At 45.4% G+C, this 27,913-nt stretch overlaps 1 protein-coding gene across 2 annotated transcripts in view; it reads right to left on the bottom strand.

Moving 5' to 3' along the window:
* Tmcc3 (transmembrane and coiled-coil domain family 3) overlaps positions 1-27,913 on the bottom strand; it is a 272,618-nt gene that overhangs the window by 134,590 nt on the left and 110,115 nt on the right. For both annotated transcript variants that reach the window (XM_076920032.1, XM_076920031.1), the window contains exon 2: positions 24,817-24,934. In XM_076920032.1, the coding sequence (XP_076776147.1) occupies positions 24,817-24,846 (30 nt within the window). In that variant the 5' untranslated portion in view covers positions 24,847-24,934. The remainder of the gene's footprint in view (positions 1-24,816; positions 24,935-27,913) is intronic.

Below are 27,913 nucleotides of genomic sequence, written 5' to 3'. Positions count from 1 at the left end.
AAAGGGCTGTTGAGTCGGAGCTGCACCTTTCACAGCTGAGCTTGTAGTAACATGTAGTTCTTCAGACTTGCCTCCCAGCTGACAGAATTTAGAACCAATGAATGCAGGTTAGAGAAAACTCCCAAAGGGTTGTAATGTTTGTCTTTTTAGGCAGAGTGCGTATGCATGCACATGCAGGTACATGTATCACGTGCACACGGAGGAAACAAACTCTCAACATTACACTGCACAGTGGATAAAATTAATCCAAGAGCCCAGTGGCTTGACTGTCATCATACATGAACACTGCAAGTGACAGAGAGAGATTCCCTCTGTAGGGCTGTTGACCCACTAAGGTGAATTTCATCCCAGAAAGTTAACATAGAGTGAACCTTGACCAGTTTAAGGTTAGAGAGTGGTCTGACTCTATCCTGGTTTAACTGCCTGGGTCACTCCTAAGTGCATATTGAAATTTAATCCTTGACAGGACAATTCTCCGAGAGAGTGATTTACACACAAGGACTCCACCCCTGTGAAGGCAATCAGGGCGCTGTACATCAGGTTTCAGGACGATGCCTTGTGCTTTTCGGCCTTTCCATTATCTGTGTTCATGGAGATCATCCTACCTCTGCCATATGAGGGTGCCGTAAGAAAGGGCAAGACCCCATCAGCCAGTAGCTTGATCTTAAAACTTCCAGTCTCTAGAACTATAAGAGACATATTTCTAGTACTTATAAATTAGCTCAGCTGAGATATTTGCCATAGCAGCAGCCTACATGGAGCAAAGTAACAAGCTGTAATATCATATCGTTGGGTTAGGAACATAAGCATGTTTCACAGGCAGGGAAGTTGACATCGAACGCTAATTAACCCTCCATGGTTTTCTTTCAATTGGAAGCCACTGATACGATACCAAAACGCCAGCAGATTCCTGAGTAATAATTCCATCGTGAACACAGATTTTAGAGTTGACTTCCTGTGTTTAGGTCCACCATCAAACTATATGATTTTGGACAAATAATTTAACCTATCTGTGCTTTGATCTCCATGTAGAAAAGAAAATGAGTGTATATCCCATAAGTTCACTGAGAATAGCAAACAGAATAATTGATAAAGCTTTCAGACAGACACTCAACACACGATAATTAATCAGTACGTGGTTCCCCATTGTCACAGATCTATATGCCAAGAATGCCCAGATACCAAATGCTTACTCTGCTAACCATAAATCCATCCTTCTGCAATGCCCAGCTTCCATTTCCACCAGCTCAACACTGTGAAAACTGATCTCCTTGCATTCCTGGATCCTGTACACCCTGACGTAAAGCCAAGAGCAGGGCGGATGCAGCAAAAGTATTAGGTACAAGGGTGAAATAATAATAATGACAACTTTTAAAAACATTTTGAAAATAAATCATGGGATTATGGTGTGGTGGTTTGAATATGCTTGGCCCAGGGAGTGGCCTTGTTGGAGGAAGCGTGTCATTGTGGGGGTGGGCTTCGAGAGACCTTCCTCCTAGCTGCTTGCAAGCCAGTCTTCTAGCAGCCTTCAGATGAAGATGTAGAACTCTCAGCTCCTCCTGTATCATGCCTGCCTGGATGCTGCCATGTTCCCACCTTGATGATAATGGACTGAACCTCTGAACCTGTAAGCCAGCCCCAATTAAATGTTGTCCTTATAAGAGTTGCCTTGGTCATGGTGTTTCCACAGCAATGCAAAACCTAACTAAGACCGATGTCTGGTGTTTATTGTGTTCCTTAAGGGTTAAAAGGATCTAAACGTAGATTACTTTTCTTTTTCCCCGTGGGGATAAAGAGGAAAATGATCAGTAACGGCCATTGAAAGATTCATTGAAATTAGATTATGTCAGTTTCCCATCATGAAAAGAGAAAGTGCCACTATCTTAGTTAGGGGTTCTATTGCTGTGATGAAATACCAGGACCAAAAAGCAAGTTGGGGAAGTCATTACACTTCCATATTGCTGTTCATTGTTGAAGTAAGTCAGGGCAGGAACTCACTCAGGGCAGGAGCCTGGAGGCAGGGGCTGATGCAGAGGCCATGGAGGGGTGCTGCTTACTGGCTTGCTTCTCCTGGCTTGCTCAGCCTGCTTTCTTATAGAACCCAAGACTACCAGCTCAGGGATGGCACCACCCACAATGGGCCCTCCTCCCTTGAACACTAATTGAGAAAATGCCTTACAGCTGGATCTCAGGGAGGTTCCTTTCTCTGTGATAATTCTAGCTTGGGTCAAATCCAGTCAGTACAACTGACCCCTTGTCAACTCGACACACAAACACATCACTATTAAGCCTCAACCCTCACTTTCTTATTCATCCCCAAGATCTAAATAACTTTAAAAGTACCACAGTCTTTACAAATTCAAACACATTACATTGCAATTTCATTCTCTTTCAAATATTCAATCTCTTAAAATCCAAAGTCTTTTACAATTCAAAGTCCGTTAACTGTGTGCTCCAGCAAAAATGCTTTCTTCAAGAGGGAAAAATCAGGACACGGTTGCAATCAAATCAAAGCTAAATCAAACTTCAACCATCCAATGTCTAGGATCCACTCAGGATTTTCTGGACTTTCCCCAAAGAGATTGGGTCATTTCTCCAGTTTGGTTCTCTGCACACACAGCTTGTCTCCTAGGCCCGGGCTGGCTTCTCTTCACTGCTGCTGCTGTTCTTAGTGGCTATTGAATGGTACTGGTGTCTCCAAAAAACTGGGGTTTTCTGTTGCTGGACTGCACTTTTACCAATAGGCTCTCAACATGGTACTAAGCCTCAACTTCCCTGCATGACACCTTCAGTCCTGGGCCATCAGCTGCAACTGAGGCTGCACCTTCACCAATGGCCTTTCCTGACCTCTCACAGTGCCAAGCCTCAGCTGCTCTCCATGACCCCTTCATGCCTTCAAAACCAGCACCACCTGGGTGACTCTTACATACTACCAAGTCCACCTGCAACACCAGGTACAACCTTGGCTGCCTCTGGAACACAGCTTCTCTGCTCTCAGAAAACACTTCCCAGAAGATTTCACCTCAGTGATACTGGTCTCTTCTTCATCACCACTAATTTCTTAGCTCCAGCTAACCAGCATCAACTGTCTCAGTAATGCAAAGGTTTCACTCTAGTAGTTCTGGTATCTTGGTTAATCACGGTTGATTCTTTAGCCCCAGCTAATCAGAACCACAGAATCGTAAATCAAAATAGATATGGCTTTGGTAGAGTCTTTAAACTTCCCTCTGAAATTTCACAAGCCAGGCCTCCATCTTCTGCACTACTCTCAACACTGTTATGGTCCAAGCTCCTGCAGAACATCCCTGAGAGATCTCAAGACTCAATGGCTTTTCTCGACCAAGTTGCAAAGTCCTTCCACAATCCTCCCCAAAACACGATCAGGTCGGTCACAACAATACCCCACTACACTGGTACCAACTTGTCTTAGGGTTTCTATTGGGGAGAACAGGGTTTATTTGGCTTACACTTCCATATCGCTGTTTATTATTGACTAAGTTGGAACAGGAAATTATCCTGGAGGCAGGAGCTGACACAGAAGCCATGGAGGGGTGTTGCTTCCTGGCTAGCTTTCCCTTACTTGCTCAGCCTCTCTTATAGAAACCAGGACTACCAGCCCAGGGACGGTAACACCCACCATGGGCTGGGCCCTCCTCCACTGATCACTAATTGAGAAAATGCCTTACAGCTGGATCTCTTGGAGGCATTTCCTCAACTGAGGCTCCTTCTTCTCTGATGACTCTAGCTTGTTATCAAAGCCAGCCAGTACAGCCACCTTGGAATGGGGTACTCATTCACCCCATCTAAAACAAAACAAAACTAACAAAACTCACCCAGATTTTCTCTTACTAACGTAAATTTAGTGGCTAAAAATTGGCTTTATGTAAAGATTACAAAAAGCAGTAGGAATTCAATGACTTTTCTATTCTTACCGATGTTTGGCCCCTAAACATGCAACAGACAATGCTGAGTTTCCAGCAGGTCAAACAATTGCATTCTGTGGGTAAGATCCTAAGGAAGAGGCCATACAGTCTGAATGTCTCTTCAAAAACATCATGTGGAAACTTAATTCCCAACTTGAAGTATTAGGAGGCAGGGCCACTAAGAGGAGACTGGGTCACAAGGGCCCTGACTTCATCCACAGGTGGATTCATGGGTGATTGAGACTTGCTTACTTGGGCTCACCATAGCTTCAGGGCACTGCAGAGTTCCCACCAGCAAGAAGTCTCACCATACGTGGCCCCCTGACTTTGGACACTTCAACCTTCAGAACCATAAGAAAGAACAAATCACCCAGTCAGTGATACTCAGTTATAGCACAGGAAACAGACCGAGAGGCACCAGGGAGATGGCTCAGGCAGTAAATCGTGTGGCGTGCAAGCACGAAGACCTGAGTTCAATCCCTAGCACCTACATAAACACCTAGGCACGATGGCACACTCCTTTAATTCAAGTGCCGGAGGTGGAGATAGGAGGATGGCAGGGATCTTGCTGACCAGCCGGTTTAGCCAATAGCTCCAGGTTCAGTGAGACACCTAGTCTTGATATTAAGATGCATAGAACACACATAAATGAATACATGTGTGCACACACATGCATGTATGTGCACAATCCCCCCCAAACACACAAAGACAAAAGACCAAGAATAGGGGTTTCAGAGAGGAAGATGATCATAGACTGAGGAAGAATTGTGTTCAGAAGAGCAGGAAATACCAGGGCTTAGACTTCACCATCTGGCAGAAAATCAGAAGGGCCAGTTTTCCAATGTAGGCACTTGGCCCAAGAGCCCAAGCAGTACGGATGCTATACCATTACAAGAGCAAGAGATTCTGATCTCTGTGGGAGGAGAAAAGAAAATCCATCAATTGCTCCAAAATCAAATTCAATGGGAAAGAATCTATGGTATAAAAAACACCCCACTCCCACAAAGAAAGGCAATGTGAACAGTCAGCCCATTTAGTTAAGCCAAGCCTTCTAGCTGGCTGGCCCAATTCTCTCTGTAATTTATACATGTTTTTTTTTTTCCTTCTGGAAGTATTTATCAAAATATTCATCACAACTTCTGAGGGAAAGCAAGGGGGAAATCTTTGCTTTTTATTTACATTTGCTCCAGATAGTGTTTCTTACTGCTTCTGGAGTTGGAAAGTCCACAGCCCTTGCCTATGCTTATCAGTCATCAGTCAGACCTGTTTTATCTCCGCTTTGCAATCACCCACTTTCTCCACGGCTTTGCATCAAATCACTGTTGCCAATTTCCCACATTAGCTACTTCTTTCATTGCTGCAACAAAATGCCCAACAAAAAGCAGCTTAAAGAAGGGAAGGTTTGCTTCTGGCTAACAGTTCCAAGGTATGGTGTAGCGCAGTGGAGGAGTTATGGCAGGAGCTGGGGGGAGCTGGTCACATTCCACAGGGAGAGATGGATGCTGTCACCTCAGCCCCCTTTCTCCTTTTTATTCAGTCAAAGAATCTAGCCGGTGGCATGGAGTCACTCCCCATTTACGGTGGGTCTTCTCACCTCACTAGCTTAATCTAGAAACTTCTTCACAGATGTGCCCAGTGGTTTGTTTCTCTGGTGGTTTTAAATCCGGCCAAGCTGACAGTCAAGGTTAATGATAGTTAATACAGATCTGTATTGCTAAAGGATGAAAAAACCAAGGCCTTTGATCCCAGCACTGGGAAGCAGATACAGGCAGATTTCTGTGAGTTCAAGGCCAGCCTGGTCTAGATCCAGTTCCAGAATGGCCAGGGCTACACAGAGAAACTCTGTCTCAAACAAACAAACAAACAAACAAACAAAACAAACAAATAACCAAAATAAAACCCAACCAACTTAAAAAAATATGAGGACAACCTAAAAACATGAAAATAATACCACTACCATAAAACACACCACACACACACACACACACACACACACACACACACACACACACACACAAACACTTTAGACAAACTGAATGTGAGTTTGAATGAATAAAAAATGACTTGTAAGTTGGGCAGTAACCACAACCAAAACGGACCAAGGAACTCTGCCCCCACAGGATGGGGGGAAGGGGGAGAGGAAACACAGACAGAGCAGAAAGAGATCCAGAAAGGCTCCGTTGCCAGGAACCTGGCACTGCCCTGTGGGCATAGCCTGATCAGCCGATAGCTCATAACTGGCTGAAACTTAGCTGGTGTGGTTAGCTGAGACCAATCTATTTGTTACTAAATATACTCCAGAGTTTGACCTTCGAGTATGTTTACCTGCTATACTGGGTTGTCGCCCTTTCTGCTTATAGAAACTAACTCAGTCTAGGGTCAGTTTCACTTCGTGGTTCTATTTTACAGGTTGTTAAATCATGATTCGGGCTAGGTTCATTAGCCACCAGCTGATGGGTCCTTCTTTCTTATTACATTCTCATAACTTGTTTGTTACACTTAAAATGTTACAACTTGTTTGTTACACTTAAAATGTTACATCGTTTTTAATTTAACATTGAGTGCAGATGTGTGTTTTAAGTCATAAGGAGGCAACATCCATGGCTGAGAGCAGAACATCCAGTCCTTCACCCACGTTGCTGAGGGTCAGCAGAGTAACAGTGGTAAATGACATAGCACCCACTAAAGGTCTCCTACCCCCCTCACCCCCCAAGGCAGCTAGGTAAGAGCGTATCGATATATAAAACTGTTTACAGTAAGTCCACAGAGCTGGAGGATTTCCCGCAGGACAATAATGTCGTTGGCAGTGCCAAGTGCCATCAGGGTCATCTCAGGACCCTATCTGAGGCAGAATGTCCACCTGGCCGTGCATCTTGGCCTAGTATAGTCCTGGTTACAAACATCTGCCTTCCTAGACAGGTAGCTGTGGACACAGTACTTCTGTGAATATAGACTTTCTTTATTTTTTATTATGAATATAATCCAAACCACATACTACTTAGCAAGTGTAATTAAGTAAGGATCAGCTGAACCACGTAACCACTAAGAAATAACCACCATTCTCAACAGAAAGGAATCCTCAGTTCTAAGTCAAAGCAGTTCTAAAGCAAGCAAGGAAAGATAGACATTTAGTGAATGCGTAAACAGTACTAGCCTTCAGGCGAGGTTCAATACAGGAAGTGGCCCTGTCAACAGGAGGTAGCATTCCTTTTTTCCATTTCTCGATCAGGCTTTCTAGGGATCATGGGTGGGTAACAACCGTGACCTACAGGCCCTAGGATCACAAGTGCCTTCCTCATACCAGAGAAGGAAAACACTTCTGCATCCCAGCTTCTCCTGGTAGGTCCAGCTCAGGTGTTCTGGCTACAGACATAAGAGGGATTCATTCATCCACTGTGTGGATGCACTCAGTGTTTCTTCTAATCAACATACGGTCAGCATCTCCTCAATACAGGTGTTTCAATGGCAGTGAACCTGTTACAAGGGTACAGGGGATCGTGCTAGGGAGGTAACCAATGACAGTCCATGCCCACCATGTCTGCTCAAATAAAACACTGCCATTCATTTCAAATGTGTATAAATTTAGGGGAGAGAATGTTTTCAACTGTCCAATTAGAGGCCGATGCCTCAGACTCGGTAGGCGCTACAAACATTCATCGAGTCCTGTATAAAATGATTTAAAAGATCTTAAAGGAAAAGAACCCAAACCTAAGAAGGCATCAAACTAAGAACCGTAGTCTGCGTTCGTACAAATGGTTGACTCTTCTGGCTGGCTATGCAAACAAGTAGCTCTCGGTTGTTCAAATATTTGTCCTGTCTCCCCTGCCCCCGCTTGTAACATAACAAAGAACCATACCACCATATGTCAGACTCCTAGAAGTGGAGACTAGAATGGTGGCTACTGGGGTCTGCCGCAGAGTAGCTAGAAACAAAGACGTGTCAAAGTACAGAGTGAGATGAGGGGGATACTCTTTAGTGGGGAAGGACACAGAGCTGGGGCCGTAATTAGCAGCATGAACTTTAAATTTGCACGAAGAGTAGGTCTGGGAGCTGTAGAGATGGCTCAGCAGTTAAGGGTAGCTCTGGAGCTGGGCTTGGTGATGCACACCTTTAATTCCAGCACTGGGGAGGTAAAGGGAGGTGGATCTCTGTGAGTTTGAGGCCAGCCTGTTCTACATAGTGAGTTCCAGGCCAGCCAGGGGCTACATCCTGAGACTGTTTCATAAGGTCAGAAAAAAAGAAAGGAGGAGGAGGAAGAAGAAGAGGAGGAGGAGGAAGAGGAGGAAGAGGGGAGGGGAAGAGGAAGAGGGAGAGAGGGAGAGGGAGAGGGAGAGAGGGAGAGGGAGAGAATCAACTTACAGCTGGCTGGCTTTGATACCATCCACTGATCATAAAGCCTAAACGTTTGTTCTACTGGTTGGCGTTTCAAGCATATTAAGATGGTTTCTGTTCTGCTCTGGGCTCAGTATCCCCAGGTCTGCTTTGTGGAGATTGTGGTTTCTGCTCCTGCTGACCATGCTTAGCTTTCACTGAGTGTGCTTTTGGGGACAAAAGGCTCAAGTGATGGAACACACCTGTAACCCAGAACTGGGGAAAGAGACACAGAAGGATCTGAAGCAAGACTAAGACTGTATCCCCAAACCAAACCAAACCAAACCAAACCAAACCAAACCAAACCAAACCAAACCAACATGCCCTTGACACAGGGATGTCTACCAGTAGTTCAGTTCATTGTGTTTTTCAACTGAGTTTGATAAACACACCCTACTGTCAGCCTTGTTTCTCCCTTTCAGTTTTAAAGAATGTTTATGCAGACTCATCTCTAGGGCTGGAGAGATGGTCTCAATGGTTAAGAGCACCAGCTGCTCTTCCAGAGGACCCGGCTTCAATTCCCAATTCCCTTCCCCCATGGAGGCTCACAAATGTCTGAAACTCTGGTACCTGGAAATCTGATGCCCTCTTCTGACCTCTGCAAGCACTAAGCACACATGTAGTGCACAGACACACATGTAGGAAAAATATTGATATGCATAATAAAATAAAAAGTAAGTAAATTGCATCTCTTGATGCTTTGTTCTACTGCAGGAGTTTGATTGTGCCATTTTGACATTCTCTTGTCCCTAGACTGATAATTCATGGCAGTTGTCCCAGGCCTGTGACCTCCTCTAGCACATAGAAATGTTTGGACATTGTTGGCTGGTAACACTGCTGCTCTTTGGTTCAGTCCAAAGTCCTGGGGAGATGTCTCCTCTCTTCCAAAGCCTTCCTGCATAGAAGGCATTGCTACAGGTAAGCCAGTATTGGCTCTGGGCTCGACATAGCTAGCGATTGCCCACTTGATATAGTTCTTGTCCAGAAGCAGATGCCCAGTGTTAGCGATGGTGTTTGTGAGCTAGCATGGCCGTCCCCTCTCTTGGCTCATCCCAAGCTCATAAGTAGCTACCAGTCTCTCCTACAGCTACTCTCAGCTGTCTCCAGTCCAGGGGAATCCAGGACTTACGAGGCAGTTAGACAGTGCTTGATGCTGGCAACACATCAGAATCATCTGGAGAGCTTTAAAAACCGCAGAGGTTCTGACTCAGTGACGGGGGTACATTTTTTAAAATGTTATTATTTTCTTTTAAATTTGTGAAGCGATTCATTTACTGTCAAAGTCCAGGTTCCAAGAGATTGCCGTAAGAAGCTCCTTCTGAAGGTGAAATACGTCCTACAACCTCTCTGTGGCTGTAAACGGTCAGTTCATCACTGGCAGTGGAGTTCCGACCACACAGTCCAGGGGACGTGCTCGGCACTCAGCAAACCACACTTGATCCTCCCAAGAACCCCGTGAAGCCCTGTTCTTCTCCAGCCTAACTTTCTCCAGCTCTCCACAGATGGTCCAATGGTTACTCCCAGCTCTCTGTGAGCCTGTTACAGCATCAGTGGAATTGCTTTCTCCACGAACTTTTACAAAGCTGTTTGGATCTCACTGTGCCTAATGAGGACTCTTTTAAACCTGCATAATTGCCGCTGTGGAGCTTAGCTTTGTTAGTTTGTCCGTCATCCAAGAGTTTCCACAAAACCTGAGACCAAGCTGTCGGAGGTTTTTATTCTTCTATTTTTTCCCAGACAGAGTCTTACTTTATATCTCAGGATGGCCTCGAACTCACTATATAGCCCAGACTACCTTGAACTAACAGCAATTTTCCTGCCTCTCTGCCTTATGGGTACTGGGATCATAGGCACGAGCACCACCCATTGTCATGTGTCTCAGTGAGGTACCTTTCTGAGACTTCTACAACATCTGAGACTTCATCGGCACGTCTCATCCAAGTCACTGATAATATTTCCCACTATTGATATCATTCAGTTTGGCCTCAAACCAACAGAAGTGTCATTCATTAGGAAACGCCATTCATCCGGCTGCCTCCAACAAAATTGGAAATAAGGGGTTTTGCAAGTCCTCAGTGAAAATTCAGATTCAGGAGGTGTGTCGCTTCCCGAGCCAGGCTGCCATAAGGAACATTCTCTGAGGATGCAGACCGGCTCCTACAGCTCAACTCATGCTTTCCCAATTGCTACGCTGAGCTGAGAATCTGTCTCAAACCGCAAACGCAATGCCAAAGACACTGAAAGAGGTGAATGGTGTTCCCCTTTCCAGCACGGTTCCCAGTCTCCGCAGCATCTCTGAACTCCTAAGCACTGCTAGGTGGTCACCTGGGATGTGAGCAGGCAGAGATTTCCCAGTACCTTCTCACCTATCCCAGGCTCCAGTGTCTCTTGTTGTTACCGAAAATTTTACTGAGACAATTGCAGCTTTGTAATTGGTTCTAAGAAGGGATGCAGAATGTTCTCCTGTGATCATTACCCATTTTTCTCCGGCAGTTTCCAGAACTGCATCCCGATGCTGACACTGGTACAATCTACCCATCTCACTCAGTTTCCTCATACACACACACACACACACACACACACACACACACACACACACACTGTCTCCCAATGTAGCCCTGGCTGCCCTGGGACTCACTTTGTAGACCAGGCTAGTCCCAGACTCAAGAGAGACCTGCCTGACTTTATCTCCTGAGTGCTAGGATTAAGGATGTGAACCACCATGCCAGGCCAGGCCTTACCACACTGTTCCAACTGTGCCCTCAGTCAAGTCAAGTCTGACTCTACAAGGACCACTTCAGTTGCCTCTTCACTTCAATATTAGCTTGGCACAGCGGTATAGACCTGTAATCCAAGACATGGAGGCAGGGGGATGAGGGAAGCCTGGGCTATATAGGAGGACCCTTTCTAAATAAAACAGAACAAAATGGAAGAACATAACAGATGAACAGAAAACCAAAGAGCAAAGGAATTAACCTGGTTTGTTCTTCCATGTTTGGCTTTGACATCGATTACCATGAGCCAGGGGGCAGGTGGGGTGTAAGTTGAAAGGCTACACCTCTGCTCAACTCTTTGTTGGCCTCTTGAGCAGTTCCTCAAACAGCAAATACTACTTTTCAAACATACTACTGTTATTTTTTCCCCTAGACTAAAAAAACGCTTCCATGTTCTTAGGTTTTCTATGTTAGATTCTCATTTCTTTGCAATATAGTTTAACAAATAGGTGGAGAGATTTTATTGTTTCCTTCTAAATTTATAGCAGAGATAGTTTTCTCTCAATTAGGTGTTCATAGGACATATTTCCTTTGAGTATTAAATATGATAGCATTTCCAGCTATTTGGATGGATTGAAATACTATTGTTTTCGGAGCAGACTAGCTGATGGACAAGATCACATTCTATTCCACTGTGGGGACTGAGGTGGCTGACTGCTCCGAGCCAGGAGCTGACTTTGTTAGAGGGCAGACAGTGAGTACAGGCTTTACGGGTCAGGCCATGTCTCTGCCTCAGTGTTTCAGCTCTGCTAACTCAGGACAATAGTAACCTCGATTCAATGATGGTGCCGATTGCGTCAAAAGCACTTTATACAAACGGGTGTTTAGCTGCAGTTTGCAAAATCATGGTCTGTGCCAATCATGGTAAGTGCATGTCCTCAAATGGGTGGCAAATAGGCCTGTGACCCAGTCCCTGGGAACGCTATGTCACCCAGTTCCAGAGGATGCCATGTGACCCTATCTCAGTGGGTGGCATGTGATGCAATTCCATAGGATGACATATGACCCAATTCCAGTGGATAGTGTGTAATCTAATCCTGGGGAATGGCATGTGACCCAATCCCAGTGGATGGTGTGTGACCTAGTCCCGGTATATGGCATGTGTGGGCCAAGTCTCTGGGAGGGCTCCCAGGAAACAGGATCTCTTTATGACAGATACAAGGGATAACCCTTCTCTGTTCCTCTGGATGTTATCAATTCTGGGTGTGAGAGCTCGAACCGCCGTGGCCGCCTTGCTTTGACCTATAGGGGGAGCCATGAAACACAGGAGAGCAGAGACTTGAGAACCATAGAGAGGTCAGAAGCTTATACACTGTGCATGGAGCCTGTTACACTACTTAGATAAAAACCAACACATGTTCCTTAAGGCAAGGAGTTAACCAAAATGCGTCTTAATTACTGCACCAGCGTCCCTACTTCAACGAGTACCAATGCACCTCAGCAACCTGAGCCACAGACTCCCTCAGATCAGAATTAGCCCCACTGTAAACAAGTCAGTGCCTCCTAAAATTTCCCTTCCCCTTTCTTTTGCTCAAAAAAAAAAAAAAATTAAATAAGAAATACCAGTGAGAGAAAATTAATAGCAAATCTATACTTATTTAATATGAATAGAAAGCAAAATTGATAATTTTTCGTTTCCCCCCTAAATTAATGTGTTTTGCCTTTTCCGCTCCCTGCAGCTTTTCCTCCTCATGCTTGGAGCCTTTCCCTGGCTGCCCTGGAAAGACTTGCTGCATGCAAATGCGCGTAGCCTCATCAGTCTTATTAGGCGCAGTTCCAACTGGCCACCCTACATGAACACAATTAAAAGTTAAACATCAATTAAAATTCACGGAATCCATTTAGCTCTCTGAAAAAAAGCGCTAAATAACTGAACACGTTTGGGGCACAAATTAATCTCCATCGTTTTCTCTCGCTCTCGTCAGTCATCAAACACACAGGGCCTGGTTTAGACTTTTAATTCATGCAGTCCCTACTGAGGAGGTGACGAGTAATAAGCCCAGGGCAAAGGTAAACATGAAGGGTCTCACGGGTCAAGTGTAGCTGGCCAGGCCGTTTGTCAGTGATGGGGGCCCCTGAGCGAGCGCTACATTTGCTACGATTTGATATGAAATGTCCCCCATAGGGTTACGTGTTGTTTTTCAGCTGGCAGTGACATTTTTTGAGGCTCTAGGAAGTTGAAAAGATGGAGCCTCGTTGTTGGATGAAATAGGTCTTTGAATGTTATGCCTGGTCCTCGACCTTTTCTAGTTCTCCTGCTTCCTGTCTGCACAAGGCAAGCAGCCCCTCGCTCCACGCTCTGCCTCCTCCCTGACGTTTCAGCCTCACTTGAGACCCCGGATAATGGTGCTGGCCATCCACAGGCTGAGAACTCTGAAAGGGTGAAGCAGAGTAAATAGTTCCGCTCTGAAAGCTGCTCTCAGGGCGGTTTGGCCGTGACTATGGAAGGCTAATGACTACAGAGAGAGGGGTGAACGCTGCCTAGGGAGGGGAGATCCGCGGAACATCCCTTTCCCCAGACCTGTGCGGGCATGGGCATAATCATCGACTTCGGGAGTCAGTAGGCATCTGAAGTGCTGCTAATACATTTCAATCAGAAACTGTAAATTTCCTCCCAGATCTTTTTCTTTCCCAGTCTTCTCCCATACATGTCCACTCGACGGCATCTGGCATCTCCCTGGTTGGTTTTGTTTGTTTGTTTGTTTTTCTGTTTTGTTTTCTGTATCCTCATAGCAACCCACCAATAGCCCTGTCTTTTACAAACAACCCGATCTCCTCGCTCCCCTGTTTATAACCTTCGACTAGCTTCCCACTGCATTTTTAAAGTGTGTGTGTGTGTGTGTGCGCGCGTGCGCGCGTGCACGAACTCTCCCCTTCGACTTGCACTGCCTTTCCAGAGGTTCCAGGTGTCTGCCTGTCTGCCCCCTTAAGCCCTGGGCTTTTAGAGACACACTACCACACTCGGCTTGCTATGTGGGTGCTGGGGATTTGAACTCAGGTCCTCAAGCTTGAAAGACCATCTTCCGCCCTCACACCCCCAACTGCATTTTAGAATTAAATACCAGAATCTCTTTCCTACTGTTAAAAAAAAAAAAAAAAAAAAAAAACCACCACAATTTAGCAGCTGAAAACATCATAAATTTATCCTTTTATATTTCTGGAGACCAGAGATCTGAAATCAAAGTGTTTTCTGGGCTGATACATCTTCTATGCCAGTGGTCCTCGACCTTCCTGAGGAAGCAACCTTTTCATACAGTTCCTCATGCTGTGGTGATCCACAACCACAAAATGGTTTTCATTGCTACCTTTTGCTACTGTATGAGTTGTAATGTAAATACCTGTGTTTTCGATGGTCTTAGGCAACTCCTGTGAAAAGGTTGTTCCACCACCAACGGGGTTGTGACCCACAGGTGGAGAACCTCTGTTCTGGAGGCTTGCAGGGAAAATACAGTTTCTTACCCTTCTGGCCTCTGGAGGCTGTCTGTACCTTTGGACTCATGGCTACTCCTCGCCTCTTACTCTGGTCCTCTTACAGGCCACCTGAGGTGACAGTGGCCTCACCTGGATCACCTTTGTGCTTCAGCTCACACATTAGCCTTTCACTGAGTGAGGCAATATCCTCACGGGTCCTGGGGACATGGAGTGGGGTGGGGGTTCCAAGGCAATCCATAATCACACTGACCCCACACAAAAACCCAAAGCACTTCCTTACTGTGACTTAACTAGCATATGTAGGGCCAGCTCAGCCCAGCCTTGCAGAGTGCCCCCCATCTCTCCCTTCACTGACCTCCTCCTGTTATGGCCAAGGATTCTGAGCCTCTTGACCTGTGAGTCATAACCCCTTCAGGAGTCAGATGACCCTTTCACAGGGGCTGCCTAAGACCATCAGAAAACACAGAGATTTACATTGTGGTTCATAACAGTAGGACAATTACAGTTATGAAGTGGCAATAAGATAATTTTATGGTTGGGGGTCACCACAACATGCAGAACTATATTAAAGGGTCACAGCATCAGGAAGGTTGAGAACCACCATGCTGCCTGAGAAACAGCCTCATGGTCTGTTTCCATGTGTCCCGGACTACTTGCCCATCCAGGCCTTCATCTATGGTTCTTAAAACAGCTTTTCTCCATAGCTTACACGGCTGGTCCATGTCTGTGGGTACCAAGGTCCTACTTTAAGTCTTAGTGTCACCTGATGTTGTCCCCATCAGTAAGTGAACTCAGGGACAGAATCCAATCCATCCTGCGGACAGAATTGCCGGAAGAATAACCACCTATGATTATTCAGCATTTGTTGGAGGAATAAACCGCCTAGCGAACGCTTCTGATTTTCCCCAAGGCACACACCCTCACAACCCATTTGCTTCTATAATCCATATTCTTATGTAAATGGTCTTTAAAACTCATCAATATTTTTATCCTGTACTGGTTCTCAGGATAACATTAAGCAAGAAGAAATGCATTAAAACAACTATAAAGCCTACAAAATATTGAGGGAGGGACAGAGGTGGAATAAGGGGATAGAACTGAGAAAATTATGGATCACGTAATTACTATGTATGAAGACTTACAGGCATTAATTATGGCTGTTTCTAAACTCAATATGACTTTCAGTGGGATAAGGCTTCTAACAAGCAGACCTTTATGTTGGATGTTTCAAGCAAAGAAAGCAACTGTTCTCTCTCTCTCTCTCTCTCTCTCTCTCTCTCTCTCTCTCTCTGTATGTGTGTGTTTGTGTGTGTGTGTACAGGTGCCTGTTTCCATACACATGGGAGGATATATGTGGTTTGAATAAAAATGATTCTCATAGGTCCACGGGGAGTGGCACTATCAGTGGTGTGGCCTTGTTAGAGGATGTGTGTCACTAGGGAGTAGGGATTTAAGGTCTCAGACATTCAAGACATACCTAGTGGCTCACTGTCTCTTCCTGCCACCTGCCAATCCAGATGCAGAACTCTTAGTTCCTTCTCCAGCACCACGTCTGCCTGCACAGTGCCACCATGCTTCCCGAGATGAGAAGAATGGCCTAAACCTCTGAACTGTAAGCCAGCCCCAATTACATGTTTTCTTTTATAAGAATTTTTGTGGTCATGGTGTCTCTTCACAGCCATAAAACCTTAACTAAGATAGTATATGTGTCTCTGTGTATCTGTATGGGGGGTGGGGGGTCACACCGCTGATATTAAAAGTCGTCTACTATTGCTGTCACCATAGTTTTTGAAATCAAGTCTCTCACTGAACCTAGAGCTCACCAAGTAGCTGGGCTGGCTGGCCAGGGACTTCAGGGATCTGCTTATCTCCACCCCACCCTACCCTGCCCCTGTCCCCAGTCCAGTCCTAAGGTTAAGGGTGTGCGCTATTATGCTTGGCTTTTTATGTGGGTGCTGGGATCCAAAACCAGGAGACACAACTGTATGGCGAGCTCTTTACCCACTGAGCCATCTCTCCAGCTCTTAGGTATACTTTTAAAAACAGACACATAATTGTGCATGTTTATGTGCAATGATTCAACATCTATACACAATGTATAATGATCAGGTCAGAGTAAATGGACATTTTCTTGTTGTAGATTTATTATTGCTTTGAACATGTGGGCAACCTTTGGATTCCTCTCTGTGATCTTTTTATGAAGTATGCAGAGGTTGATTGACAGCTCTGGGCATGGTGCTGTAAATCACAAGAGCTTACTCTACCTACCTGTATTTTGGTACTAAAATCCAGCCCACCTCCGTCTACCCTTCCGAGTCTCCTATGCCTTGTTCTGTGTAACCGTTACAGTGTTCACCTGTGAGAACTTGAAGTGTTATTCTGTGTTTGGTTTATTTCACTTAACATAACACCCTCCAGTTAATTAACACTTAATTAACAAAAACATCCTACCTTACCTAGGGCAGCCCGTGAGCTAGACACTATTGTAAGAGCTTTAGGTAACACATGCACTTTAGTCTTCAAGGTCTTGCTATGGGGTGGGCACTATTCCCACAGAGAACTGTAGTTGAAATAACCTAATTTCCTCAAGTTTATAGAACAGCTATGTGTAGCCGTGAGGATTAATGATATCAGAATCTTAGTGTTAAATCTACTAAAGAACCCACTCCCCCAGTTTTAACTCGTTACCCTGGACACAACTAATAGTTCGTAAGAAAGTATCACCCTACTCTTCAGAGACTGTGGGGTTAATAGGTGGAAGGGCCCCCCACCCCCACCCCAAGCTCCAGGAGACACATGTAACTCAAGATCTAGAAATGAAGTTCAATGTATCACTAACCAATGTGTTACTGAACTTCCCAACGGTGACCATGTCCCTGTAACCTGGGCTTTATCTTTAGGCATCTGACTTGTCTTCTACCTCATGTCCAGTGAATTATGGAGCCCTGCCTCAGTTCTTCTGCTAGCTCTCTTTATAATTACTTTATCTCAAAAAAAATAAAGACATACACTCATGGTAAGCTAGTCCAACATGTAAAGACATCTAGGAAAAAGTAGGTCTCCTTTCCACTCCAATTCTAGGTGTCTGTAACCACACATATGTGCACACACACACACATATACAAACATCCCACATACACCCCCCACACACATCACACACATACACATCACACACACACACACCACACATACATCACACACACACATCACACACACCACACACACACATCACACACACACACATCACACACACACATCACACACACACACATCACACACACACATCACACACACACACACATCACACACACACACATCACACACACACACACACACACACACAAAACAGAGGAATAGGAAATGATGAGGCCAGAGGGCTACTTCACACAGAGGACTATGGAGGCTGGATACCAAGAGACCATTGTCTAGGCTTTCACAAGGGTTCTCAGAAATCCTAATTGGATCTCAAACCTATTCCATGGCAGCCAGGAGAATTTACAAAATATTTAAGGGAGGATGTGACAGGGAAAACCTACAGCCCTTTCTACAGCAACAGGACAGGGCGAGGTCACCCAGGGAGACCCAGCTGTAAGAGCACCCATGTTAGGGAGAGGGCAGAGGAAGCCCTGCCACATGTGTCAGCATTTCTGCATGGATAGTGGAAGACACTCCTTTCTGAGCTGCCAGAGACATGCTTTAAACTGGAGACCTATCCTAATCACCTTATCCTAATGTCGCTTATGTGAATGTCCTGCTATCCAGTGGCATCTGCCGCCCATTTAAAGATTGAAATTTGGCAGGTTGCATATATAAGGGCCTCCCCTTATATATGTATTCTCCCCCTCACTATAGACACATTTTCCTAAATTGGGGTATGCAGCCTCCAACAGCCAGGCTGTATTTTAGCAGCATAGCAAGGACTGAAATATACATATGCTGTTCACTTCGCTGGTGTGTGTGTCTGTCTAGAGAAGAGTGAGGCCGCTCAGCCTTGGACCCAAAAGAACCTCTCCCCTTGACTGGGAGACATAAGAGAGAAACAAAGGCTTGTTATCTGCTGTGTGACAGGGAGGTCTGGGGTTTGTTTTGCAGTGTGGGATCCTACAGCCTTTCGTGATGTATTCAACAAGTTGTTAGAATTGTAACTAAACCTCCCACCATCTGATGAATGTATACATGTGTAACCAATGCCTCTAGCAAGACACAGGAAGTTAGCTGCTGGCCTTTCTGAGTCCATGTCTATCATTTTCCAAGAAGCAAACACTGATGGGCAGCTTGCTGTCCTGACAGCTCAGACTTGACACCGTGTGTTTTGAGGTTGTAGGGTACCAAAAATTGGCCAAACCCAGCCAACCGCCTGGATTTGGGTTTTCCTACGATCTGTAATCTAAAAATAATTTTTTTTTAAAAAATTGCTGAATGATTGAAAGAGAGGAACATTTTTGCAGCATGTGAAAATTACAAGAAATTCAAATTTCAGTGCCTATAATGAAATTTTATTCCTGTGCCTTTCTACCCCACTCATTTACATACTGTGTGGGGCTGCTTTTTACCGAAGCTGCTAGGGTGAACAGCTACATCTGAGACTGCATGTCCACAGAGTCTAAAGCACGTATGTCTCACCTACTGCTAGGGGTTGGATAAGTGTCTCCTCAAGGCCTGTGTTAAAGGTTTGTGCCAGCCCCTGGCACTATTAGGAGGTGAAGAATTCTTTTTTTAAGAAGTAGAATCCAAGCTAGCTGTATTTTTGGTCATATAAGGCATGTCCTTGAGCAGAATGCTGGGACCCTGCCCTCACCTCTTCCTATTTTCTCCCTAGATCTCTGGAAGGGAGCAGCTAATTGACCCAGGTATCTCTGCCATGACATTCCTTGTATATTACCAACTCCAGCAAGCCTGCCCAGCAGTGGGCTGAAACTTATAAAGCCATGAGTTGTAGACATCTTTTTTATGTTGAACACCTCGGGTGTTTTGGTGAGCATAGTGGGACACACCCACTCTAGACAAAGTTCACTGATCCTTGACAAAGAAACCTGCTCTATCTCCACTGTCTTAGTTATAGTTTCCACTGTGAAGAGACATCATGACCAAGAGAACTCTTATAATGGACATTTAATTGAGGCTGGCTTACAGGTTCAGAGGTTTAGTCCATTATCATCGTGGCAGGAAGTATGGCAGCAGCCAGACAGGCATGGAGCTGGAGGAACTGAGAGTTCTACATCTTGATCCAAGACTGACAGAAGACTGGCTCCCATGTGGCTAGTAGGAGGGTCTCAAATCCCACCCCGACAGTGACACAGTTCCCCCACCAAGGCCACACTCCTAATAGTATCACTTCCTGTGGCTAAGCCTATTCAAACCACATCTGCCATACAGTTCCAAAGGGCTGGAGTCAAGATGAGAAACAGGTGTGCACCTGTTCTAATCACATTTCTACAAGTCATTTAGATCATTCATCAGAAACACAGAAAGTTAAGACCTTATTCAATACACCATGTAGGAAGGGAGAGCTTCTCATGCCCTCTCAGGAAGAATACCACATGAGGAATTTAAAGAAAGTTAGAGGAAGAAAGAAGAAGAGGAAGAGAAGGAACAGGAGGGGGAGGGGGAGGGGAAGGGGAGGAGGAAAGGGGAAAGAGGAAGAAGGAGAAGGAGGAGAAGGAGAAGAAAAGAAGAAGAAGAAGAAGAAGAAGAAGAAGAAGAAGAAGAAGAAGAAGAAAATTAAAGTTACACTTAATGGCTCTTGTGCCATTCATGAGTTAACATCCCTAAGAATTGTCATTACTGAGACAGAAGTATCAAGCTGTAAGTAGGAATGGGGTAGGAAGGGTCTGGGTACAGAGAAAAGGGCCAGGAGCAGGCCAGCAACCCATCTGGGAAAGACAAGCAGGTAGTCAGAGCTCCATATAAATATGGTGTTCAGTGGCCAATTCAAGTCTCCAAGGGACACATCAGGCATTCCCCACAGAAAGTGGCATTCCCTAGGGGGTAGGACCAGGTGGCACCACCATACCATGCTCTTTCTGTTTTCCAGGTGGAGGCAAAGACAGTCCTATGACAGTTGGGTTCTCATTGTAGGAGGTGAAGTATGTGTTCTCTTGGTCAGTAAAGTACAACGCTCTTGGTGTCTATTGGTAACACTGATACTATGTTTCAATAATAATGCCATCTGGAGACAACCTTGAAAAGCCAATGTGTGTTAATTAACCCAATTCAAAAGCCTGATTCTGCCAGCACCGCCTAGCATCCTCCACCCCCTTTAATGGAAATCCCCTTTCCACAGGTTGATTTCTTCTGTAATTAAAAGCATTCAGGACTACAGAAGTGGGGCTCGGGGGACACTAGAGCTGTGTATGTGCGGGGCTTGTCGAGACTGACAGAGGTCAAGGTTGAGCCTCTTGAGGTCACCATAAAAAAAACCCAAGGGCCTTTTTCTCCACATGCCAGCCATCCTTTAATAAGTCTTCAGACATCTCATCAAAGGGTATTAAGCTGTTAGGCAGCTGTGGCTGTCTGTGTCTCACAGAAGTCTTGTTCCTGTCATTGCTGCGTGTATGAGCCCCTCGCAAATGCTTTGGATCCTTTCCCTGGAACTATACATGTGAAGACACACCCCAAGAAATGGGTCTCCTGGATTCCTACCACAAGGCCAGGGATCCCAAAGTAAGGAATAGTACTGGTGTGTGGGTCAGCCTCAAAGAGGCTCCAAAACGGGTCAGGAGCACCCAACTAGCTTTTTCCCATTCTTCCAGGCTCACCAGTATGCTCACAGTCAGATGTTCTGTGTAGTGTGCCTTCCCTCTGTGGAGGATGCACTGAATAGGTTTTTCTCAACACACACAAAAAAGGGACACATTTTAAAATTATAATTTAGTTTGTCCCAGAAAATGAAGGCAAATATTTGAGAGGATTACAATAGTATTTCAATAGTGTGTGTGTGTCTGTCTGTCTTGTCTGTTTATGTGTGTCTCCCCTGAGAGATGAATCACGTGCTCTGTCTTTGCTTACTTGCCTGCAATGACTTCACCCAGATAAGAGCCAGTCTGGAGGTCTCTAGGCAACCCTCCCAAGAAGAAGTTCAGTTAACCTCACCAACCACCTCATTTGCAGGGGCACAGTCCTGGTGAAGGCACTTGCTCACATGGAAGCCTTTTCTGCAGTTCTGGAAAATTCTGATCCCTTCTTATCTCGAAGGACTAATCTGCTTCTTATCACTAAGCTTCAGTAAACTGCATCTCACTGTGGGGCCTCGTGGGGATTCCGAGCTGTCGGGCAGTGTTTATCTTTCCACCTACCCAGCAGCAGAGAGGAGAGCTCGAAATGTGACAGAATTATGAACCAAGAGAAAAGGATTCCCAAGGGCTGTCCCTGTCTCCAAAGCACAAGAACATCCTACACAAAATGTAAAACACAAATCTCAGGCTTTCCTGAAATTTCTCTCTCTCTCTCTCTCTCTCTCTCTCTCTCTCTCTCTCTCTCTCTGTCTCTCTCTCTCTCTGTCTCTCTCTCTCTCTGTCTCTGGCTGAAAACAGGAAAATGATAGATAAGTATCTGCCAACTGCCAGATTTGCAGAGAAAATCAAATGGGAAAGGAAAATGAAAATCAAAGCATGCAATGCAGCCAAGGGAGGGAGCAGACACACACACACAAACACACATACACACACATACATATATACACACATACAAACACACTTATATGCACACATACATACACACACAAACACACATATATGCGCACGATCACACATGTAGGGGGAGAGAGGAAAGAACAGGTTGCCACCCTTCCTGAGTCTTCTTAAACAGACATGTGATTATTTGGGGCGGGGGGGGAGGGGGGGGCAGTTCTAGACAACACAGGAATTCCAGGAAGTTCAACTAAGGAGAGAACAATTCTATTTCCTCCCAGAATCAACCAACACTGGCTCTATTTCTAGGCCGGTGTGTACACAGAGGTTCACAGACTATTCTGCTGGCCTGCGGTAGCAACAGTCGCTCTACTGATCAGAGCTCTAGTTTATTTTCCCAGGTCTGATTTCTTTTCCAGTCACCCTGGAGAGCAACCGGATGGCCAGCACAACAGAACAAAAGCCGTTTTTATTGGGCAGGGCCAAGTGGCCCAAATCACCTCCAATCTGCTTTTTAATGGACATCCTTCTTTCTGCCTTTCTGATGCGGCAACGAGGCTCTCCTGTGCAGTCCCTAGGACCCAGGAGACCTAGGTCTGCCACACGGGACCAATGTTATAGTCCCCTCAGTGCTCAGAAAGTGCTGTCAAGGCAGACTATAGTGCATTTATCGAGATAAGGCACTCAGGAACAGTGCTATGGAACAGCGCTATGAGTGAGGTGGGTACTGGACACACACACACACACCGGGCCCCCAAACCTTCATCGGAAACCTTGGACTCAGATACATCAGATTTCAGAATTCTTCGTTTGAAAGAGGCAATAGTATATATTGCTGAGGGGCTGGGGGGGTGGGCATATGACCCACCACACTGACATTTTTTTTCACAAAAATTTATGAATGTTTGCACCTAGGGACTAAATAAGTCCTGGAAACCGTCTTGCACCCCTCAGGTCAGATTCTGCAAGCCCTTTAACTCAGAGCTGTTTGGAACCTACCTAAGTGAAGAAGAAATGTGGGTTTTCAAGAGCTTTGGGGTTTTAGAACTGCAGAAAAGTAAACTGTAGATTTGTGACAATGGACACTTCATGAACACACTGATCCAGGCATGGTTCTCCGTTTACAGTAGACCATGCAGATCACAGTGCATGTCCTCGGTCTGACACATCCATTCATACTTGTGTACTATATTTAATGTGAGAAATCTCAGTCCTCAAAACAATCCCACAATGCATCACAGTTATATCCTAGAGTGCCCAATGAGCACATGGAGAAGAGACATAGAGCGTAAAGCAGGTTACCGAACAGATAAAATGTAAACATGCACGGGCTACCCAGAGACGGGAGGGTGGACACAGCTGGACGCACATCTGCCTGGTCACTTCCTCTAGAACTGCCTGTCTCTATGCCCCTTTTCAGCATTGCTTCTCTACACCCTCAGTGCTTACAGACAGAACACAGAGGTGTAGACCACTTCCCAGGGACAGATAGGCAGGAGAGGGCCAGGTTCAGGCCGAAACCATGGCCACAACAATCCCCTGGGGAGTTGGGACCAGGAACTGTACAGACCAGGGTCCCTGATCTGTAAAATGTGAATGTGGTCCAGGCACGATTACAGAACAGCCACACAGAGCCTCCATGTTTAAACACACCCAGTAGGGCTAATTTGTAGGAGTTTCCTCTTTATATAAAACATACTAGGACGTGTGAACAGTGGTCTGCTGGGACACTCTGCAGCTGACACACATGGAGTGTTGCAAGAGTCATTTGAATACATATATGTAATATATATTTTTTCTCTCTCTTATAGTACCCAGATTTATATTTGACAACTGGTATTCCTGTTAGCTGCTGTAACTCTGCAGTACAAACACACACACACACGTGCACACACACGTATGTGCACATTAATTTCATTTATTTTTACATTAATTAGTGGTTACCATTTTCCCAGATTATTAATAAAAGCTGATGCAGCAAATAAAAGAAATTAGCCAGTGCTTATTGTGTGCCTACTATGTGCCAGGCCCTTAGTAAACAGATACTAGTTGAGACAGACAGGATTGACATCCTCCAGGTACATATAATTGCAATGGAGAGCACAATCGAAACCGCAATTGTTACCAACCAAGGACCATGAGAGTGGCAGAGAGAGAAGTGTGCACTGGGCTTCAACCAATTAGTGATCGGAACAGAAGTGGAACGAAATTAATTCTACATGAACTGCCTGAATTTAATCCCAACAAATTTGTATCATAAAACTGAACTATGGAGAAGAATTGCCAATATGACCATTAAAGATAGGAACAGGGTCTCCATGTATACAGGCCAGTCGCTCTGACACAGGCTCACACATCGAACACGGCCACCCAGCCTCGTGATTGTGATTAGCAGAAGATTAGCCCGATCTGCATACACATTATAAGCGTCTGATTAAATTGTTCAAGAGTAGAAAAACTAATAGGAGAGGCTGGTTTTCCAGAATACAATCCCACCAATACCTTGCCCCACTGCTCAGAGTCATGGTTATCCAATGAGAGCTGCGCTTGGCACAAAGCACTTTGCAGGAGAGCAGGGGTGCATTTGAAAGAGCAGTGCTAGGGGGATTTTCGTAGCGGTAAACAGGGCATGTACTCGGTGTCATCTGGTGGGAATATGGAGGAGCCCTGAGGGTGGGGTTCACTAACCTTCATTCCTTCTTTTCTCATTAACATCATCCCGATTTTTTTTCAGGACGCTAATATGCCTTGTTCAATATACTCTTCTCGGTCCCCTTGAAGTCACAGATGGCTGTGTACGATGGTTCTGGTGAGGGGGAAAAAAAAAAACAAGTAAACGTCTGGTTTGTTACTTCTTAATAAAAGACGATACAGTTGATGAGAAAAGCCCTTCCCATCCCTTTCAACACAGACCCAGATGACTGGGACTTAAGCCACCTGGTATCACCATGACAACGAAAGCCAGCTGTTGAGTGGCAATGATGAGGCTCTGAACTAGCCTAACCTCCAGATCTGCTATCATGTTAGAGAAACACTCCCCTGCCTGCTTCAGCCACTGTTCTTGGACTTTTCTGTGATGCAACCAAACATTCCCAACAGAGTGTCCAGGACAGGAGGTTGTACTTGAAAGTCTGAACCTTAGGCAACCAACGTCACCATAGAGACTGAGCATCCTCCATAATTAGCAGTGTGTGTGGGTACCAGGAAGCAACCAGTTTGTTGCTGATCCATGAAACGTGAATTGCCTTGGGATGCCAAAGCAGGATGGCCGCCGAGGCTGCTGGTTATTCCAGCACACACTCTCCACCTTCTCTTCCACCAGCTGAATCCTCATGGTACCCACATGTCCTTCTCCAGCCTTACAGGTAAGTATGCCCCATTTCAGACAGCTTGGCAAAGATCAGTGAAAGATGGGTAAGTTGATTTAGGACCTGCCCACTGTGTAGACAGCTCAGCTGTTTCTAGCTCCACCCAAGAGGCAGGAGATTTCTGTATGGAACACAGATAGGCTTGTGATTGACTGACTTTAGAGTGTGTTCAATTACATCATCAGCACCTTCCTGCTTCTTTGGTCCTCCGTTAAGCCTTCTCTTGTAAACAGTGCAACTTTGTGATATACATACATACATACATACATTTGTGTATACATATACACACTTGTCATGTATTGTGTTATGTGGTAGATACACATGTTCATGTGGGTTGTTCCAGTTATGGTTACTATTGCTATGTTGAGATACCATGACATAGCATACATGTCTATGTATACTATGTATGACCAAAAGCAACTTGGCTTACATGCCACAGTCCATTGAGGGAAGCCAAGGCAGGAACTCAAACTGAGCAGGAACCTGGAGGCAGGACCTGGCAGAGGTCATGGAGGAGGGCTGGTTACTGGCTTGCTCTTCACGGCTTGCTCAGCCTGCTTTCTTATGGAACCCAGGACCACCAGCCCAAGGGTGGCCCAAACCACAGTGAACTGGGTCCTAAGGGTTTGCCTATGGCCCAATCTTATAAAGGCAGGGTTTGCTTTTTTTAAATTGAGAATCCCTCCTCTCAGATGAATATAGTGTCTGCTAGGTTGATATAAAACTAACATATACATAGGTATATAAATGTATGTGTGATTTTATGTGCACATGTGTGATGTGCACGTGTGTAGAGGTCAATGTCATATAATTTCTTCAATTACTCTCCATGTTCACTTACTTTTTAAAAGACTATGCGTGTGTGTGTGTGTGCACACGTGCATGCATCGTGCCTCTGTGTGTACATGTGTGTGTGTGTGTGTGTGCGCGCGCGCGCGAATGTATGCAGGTACCCAAAAGAAGATGATATAAGGTTTCCAAGAGTGGGAGCTGGGAACCAAAGCTGGCCTCTGTCAGAGTGGTGGGTTCTAACCACTGAGCTAGCTCTCCAGCTCCCTGCCTTTACTTTTGAGACAGGATTTTTCAACAAATCTGAAGCTCATGGATTTGGCTAGGCCAGCTGGCCAGTGATCTGGGATTCAGGGATCTGCCTGAGTCCATCTGGTTCCAGCATGGGCATTGCAGGATATTATTATTATTTTTTAAAGAAGACAAAATGAGTAAGAGTCCCCATATTACAGTTTGGATCTCTCTGAGAGCAGGGTACATTTAGGAACTATAAATGGTTCATGAAGGTCTAATATAAAATTACATAGATGGGCAGGAGAGCAGTCTGTGGATCATATATCAAAGTGTGTGCAAGACTTTCTTTCCAACAGCAATGAGAAGCCACCGAGGGAGAACAAACTCGAGGCTGCCATAAACCAGATCTTTTATTTAGAGACATCACAGGGCTGCACCCTGGGAAAGCACACTACAAGGTGGCGCAGGGCCAGCACCACTGGTAAGAAATGAAGCAGGCCTGAATTAGAGCCACGGCAGAAGGCAGATTTGAGTCTTTAGCAAAAGGGTTTAATGACAGATTGGATCCAAGGGGTAAGGCGCAAGGAGTTAAAGTGATTCCCAGATCTGACGGGTGGTTCATGGTGCTGCCCACTGAAGCAGAAACGTAAGAGGGTCAGGAGGGCTGAGAGACACGTGACCTCGTGCACCAGGGGACAGTTCCTGGGGGTGATCACCAGACAATGGGTCAGGCATCGGGTCTGAGCAGTAACTATTCTGAATGCACTAGCACCTGAAGTCACAGGCTTTACTGAGACCATCCAATGAAAATGCACAAAGTAAAAAGACGCCTGAGTGGAAACCCCGGGAGAACCCCCAGAGTCAGGAATGGTGCAGACAGCAGCACCCATGAAGAAAAGGAAGTAGCTGGAGAAGCAGGAAGCAAGTCACAAAAGGAGGCGCTATCACAGTTTAGTAAGAAATGTCTCCCACAGGTGGTTGGTCTTTATCAAACACTTGTTCCCTCGGCAAGTGGTGCTATAACAGACAGGGTCTGGACCAGCAGGTAGGACCCAGCTGGAGAAAGGAAGTCCCCTTTGACGGCTACATCTCATCCCCTGATATCTTCCTCATGATCCAGTAGTCCCTGTCTGAGGTGAGTCCAAAGCCCTCTCTGCCCACATTACCACTGCACCGCTAGCCTGGAATCAACAGATCCAAGCACTATAGACGGAAGTCTCTGCAGCCATGCTTCAAAGCAAACTTGGGCAGTTTATGTCAGGGATTTGGTAATAACCACATAACGGTAAGTAACACAAGTTGGGTAGGAGAGCATAGTGGAAAGCGCAGCCAGGAGCAGTATAAGGACTGAATGCTGAGGTCTTTGATGTCTCAGAACTCTGCTCATGTGACCC

The sequence above is a fragment of the Arvicanthis niloticus genome, chromosome 22, assembly GCF_011762505.2.
Source record: "Arvicanthis niloticus isolate mArvNil1 chromosome 22, mArvNil1.pat.X, whole genome shotgun sequence".
Classification (NCBI taxonomy): Eukaryota; Metazoa; Chordata; class Mammalia; order Rodentia; family Muridae; genus Arvicanthis; species Arvicanthis niloticus.
The sequence above is the reverse complement of the archived record's forward strand: the minus strand, read 5'-3'. Positions and strand labels throughout refer to the sequence as shown.